This window comes from Callorhinchus milii, unplaced genomic scaffold (assembly GCF_018977255.1).
Source record: "Callorhinchus milii isolate IMCB2004 unplaced genomic scaffold, IMCB_Cmil_1.0 Scaffold83, whole genome shotgun sequence".
Classification (NCBI taxonomy): domain Eukaryota; kingdom Metazoa; phylum Chordata; class Chondrichthyes; order Chimaeriformes; family Callorhinchidae; genus Callorhinchus; species Callorhinchus milii.
This window is the reverse complement of record NW_024704824.1, coordinates 1-4,474: the sequence shown is the minus strand read 5'-3', so window position 1 is coordinate 4,474 and position 4,474 is coordinate 1. Positions and strand designations below refer to the sequence as shown.

The 4,474-nt window shown below is 43.9% G+C and overlaps 1 gene segment (V, D, J or C); it reads left to right on the top strand.

Moving 5' to 3' along the window:
* The first annotated feature begins 297 nt into the window (after positions 1-297).
* Positions 298-2,102, top strand: LOC103172735. The segment is given in 2 exon segments: positions 298-436; positions 553-2,102. Coding segments are annotated over 2 exon segments (360 nt in total).
* Positions 2,103-4,474: the final 2,372 nt, after the last annotated feature.

Below are 4,474 nucleotides of genomic sequence, written 5' to 3'. Positions count from 1 at the left end.
AACAGTCGCTCACTGAAATAGTGTGAACGCAGATTTGTTTTGAATTTCCCGCCTCCTCCACACACACTGCAAACACACACACACTCAGAAACATTGAAGGAAGGAATTTGCGATGCTTCAGGGTCAGCGCGAGGGCTAATACTATTGAGACTTATATTAATATTAATTTGCTGTAAAGGCAGAATGTAAAGGTACAGTTATTGCTGTGTGCAGGTCAGAGGGAATGTGACACGTGACTCCCCTCAGTCCTGCAGCTATTGGTGGGTTCTCCACCCCCTGCCCCACTGCCCCGTTATATAGCGGTCACTGGGGACTGAGGCCATCTGTCCGGCAGCTCTTTGGCCCTCGGTTATTCGGCTCCAGTCTCAGTTCTGACAAGTGCCCAGAAACATGAGGTCCCTGATTTCTCTCAGTCTGCTGCTGGCTGTCTTCTCCCGTGAGTGCTATTATTCTGACAGTCTCACTCTTCCTGTGTCGGTCTTATTCTCTCTGCAATGTCACAGAGACGGGAGGTTTCACAGTCATTAATCTTCGGTCATTTATTCTTTACAGGTGTCCAGGCCGAGGTGGTGCTGACACAGCCGCCGTCTCTAACCGGGAAACCTGGCCATCCCCTGAGACTGACCTGTAAAACCAGTGGGTTTAATCTCGGCAGCTACTACATGAGCTGGGTCCGGCAGGTTCCCGGGAAGGGGCTGGAATGGCTCCTCATGTATTACAGCTCATCCAACAATGCTTTCGCGCCTGGGATTGAAGACCGTGTCACTGTCATCAAAGAGAATTCCAATAACATCTTCGATTTGATCATCAAAAGCCCGAGAGTGGACGACACCGCCATCTATTACTGTGCGAGAGAGTCACAGTGAGAGGAAACGGGGCTGAACTCCTACAAATACACAAGGGGAGGAAAGGCGGCCCCTCCCACCCTAAACTGCCTGACAGTCATGGTGTCAATGCTGTGTCTGGAGCGAAGATTAAAGGAAAAGCTTCAAATGGATTTCTTCTCATGTTAAACCTACACAGTGAGTCGTGGTTTGATGGGGCGAATGATCTGCTTATTGGTGCTGTAATATTCTGGGATTTCAGTTGGTAAGTGACACTGTGCTGTTTGAGGCGGGAAGGACTGCGATTGGAGACGGGCGATGTGACGGTTCACAGATATCCTCTTGTTACAAACTGAGCTGTTGGAGAGATTTGTTTTCTGTTTCTGTGGCTATGAAGAAAGTATTAGATAGACTCGATGTCATGTCACAGGGGAATAGGCCATTTCAGTGAATTTTGGCAGCCAGTGTTGAGCAGACATTGAGGGCAGTATTTGTATGGGACTGTGTCACTGTGTACAACTTGGGGTCACAATGCTGCACATAGCCATCTCCTCATACAAAAACCCGAGCCAGAGAGGCTGCTCACCCCTGTCATCACTGAAACATCCACAGCCTCCAAATAAATGTTACAGAGAGTGGATCCTTCTCATAAATGACCTGGTATTTAACAGATGAATTCAGAATGATTTAGATTACAGGACGGCATTAAACAAGACTGACGTCTGTGGAGCTGCTTTAACATTAATCCAAAGTCTCTAATAAACATAAGGATTTATTCTGACTGAAACATCACATGAAGCCTCACTGGTGAATCTGAGCTGAGGTCCAGTCAGTGTCTGATATTCCAGTCAATATTTGTTAGTTTATCCTGTGCAGGAGTTTGTGTCACAGTGTGTATCACTGTGATATATGGACCACAGCATTAACTGTCAATACAAAAACCCTTCAACACCAAACCAGCTCATGTCTCTCACTGTTCGCTTGTGTGGCCACTTAATGTGCAGGGATTTGGTTTGTTTAAAATGCCGCCTTCCACTGAGGATTTTACCAGATTTTAATCGACATAAAACATAACATTTCATCTTCAATCTGTTGGTGACAAGAAAAGGTGTTTGACATGAACACAGCAAACTGGCAAAGACACAAACATTTAACAGGTCAACACAGAGCCGGGCAATAGTGTTCAGAACATTACAGAAATATATCGTGACCTGCATTTGGTTTGGGGGAGTCAACATTTACAATAATATTGTGTTGGTGTGTCCTGCCCGCACAGCAGGTTGTTGCAGTGGGCAGCCCACTGACTGGAGCACAGTGACTACCTCGACTACTGGGGACAAGGCACCATGATGACGGTGACTAATGGTAAGAAACACACACTTACTCACTCACAATGCTGACATTGTTTTATATGTTTGTTTGATTCACTTTAACAACTATTTGCTGTAATGAATTCCGCGTTGCCAGGCTATCTCGCAGTTTAATGTATGTTAAAGGGGTTTCCCTGATATCGCTTTCAACAGCCACTGTTGATTTATGGATTATTCTCTCAATGTTTAGTTCATTGTTGGTGATATTTTTGGTGGTTAGTGAATGTACAGCTGAGGTTACACTGACGGTCTTTGTGCAATGTCTGATCGCGGTGACTGGCGGTGGGTAGTTTTCGGGTATAATGTCGTCAGGAATAGTATGAAAGTGTTTGAATCTATGCCCACGTGTTGGGAATCAGGGCCGGAATGTTGTTGGATGAGCAATGGGAAGGTTATCTGATCGATTCCAATATGTATTTCAATCTATTATTTAACATAAGGACCGCGGCTGCAGTTTAAAGTGTCTCAATCTGGGGGAGGGGGTGAGTCTGAGAGTAAAGTGGGTTTATACTGCGGGGATGTGATTGTAAACACAGCAGCTCAATCTGCACGGATTTTACAGCAATAATAGTGAAGGTTTTTATTTTAATTAATATCAGCATTAATGTGCTGCTCACAGTCTCGTTGCCTCAGTTGCCCCTCACACCAGTCATGGTTTAGTCAGCGAGAGTGAGAGCTCAGACTTGATTTCAATTGATTTGAACAGCAATCGAGTGAACATGACCGCACTTCCTCACAGTGCACAGACACAAGAGGTCGCTGCGGATCTATAATCATCAGCTTCCTGTTTTACACAAAATGATCTGCAGAAAAAAAGATTTTAAATTTGTTGATTTTCAATAAACAAATGGTAAACTCTGAATCACACACTGCAATGCAACAGATCCAGTTGTTTATGAGATGTTTAACACACAGCGACACTGGTCACTGACACCAAACTAATGATATCAGAACTGATCAGCTCCAACTCCACAGTCGGTAGAGATGAGGGTGAAAGGAATGAGTTTGTCATTTGACTGTAAATACATGATTTAGTTATTCTGTGTAAATAACTGTTTGAGCTGCAGGGAATTGTGACTGTGAGTTACATTGCACAATGTACAATGCTTCACGTGTGATGTGGAAGGAGAGTGTGTGAAGCTGCTGTGCAGTTACTGAGAGCTTCAGCTGAGAGAGAGACAACATGGAGCGACCTGTGGCTTATTGGATGGAAAGAGTTTGTGTTTGAGATGTGAGGGTTCAGGCTGTGATGGTGTGTGAGACCTGATTAACCGGCATTGAGCAGTGTAATAGCAAATGGCTGAACCGGGATATCTCACTGTGTGGAGAGCGGCTGGGAGTCGGGTTCATGTTTAACCCTCAGATCGAGGGGTAGGAAAGAGCAATGTGAAGGTTTGTTTTCATCAATATCTTCCCAGAGGCCGAGAAATTCACTTCCTCTCAGTCTGTGAGGAGACCATTTGTGGTACAGTGTAAAATTGTGCAGAATTATGAATAGTTTCTTCAATTCAGTGTTATATTCCACAATATCAATATAAAAGTGCTTTGCTCCTTAGTCAATGCAGCGTCACTGACATCAAACCCCCGGACAGAGACCTCTGTCTTTATTCAACTATTTAAGAGCCGATGTGTAACACATACTCCAAAATATGCTGTAAACACCTGTGTCCCCATTCAGTGCAGGGCCAGCGGCTGCTGCAGGTTCCGCTGATCCCAATCACAAGTCAGACAGGATTCCCTGTGCGAGGCGTGTCCTGGGCACAGCACTGATTACACTCCTTCATTCCTCAGGTCAACCACTGAATCTGCCCATTATCAGTCAGGCTCTGCCAGTGTGAAGCGCTCTGAGACGCTGCCCTGCGTGGAGGGCGCTATATAAGTGCAAGTTGTTGTATTATTGGGTCTCTCTAGTTTTGTAGCTGAAAGAGTTAATATTGACCGTAATCCATCATTATTCAAACAAATCAGAATAGACTATTTTAACCTCAACACAGTGGCTGTCAGGTGGGAAATTGTCTGTGGAAATTCTGTCACCAATATGAACAGAATAAATTGTTTTAGTAAATGTCAGAACCAGAAAGTCTCAATGTTTAAATTTTCAGACGATTGTTATGACAATATAAGATCATCCGGAGGTTTGAATATTCTTGAAATAAATATTTATTGGCAAATTCAACAGAAGATTTGGAAATCAAAGCAACATTTTAATTAACATTTAATTAATTAAGCAATTATAATCACAGGGACACTGTCTGTCTCTCTGTGTTTCTAAACTTAAAC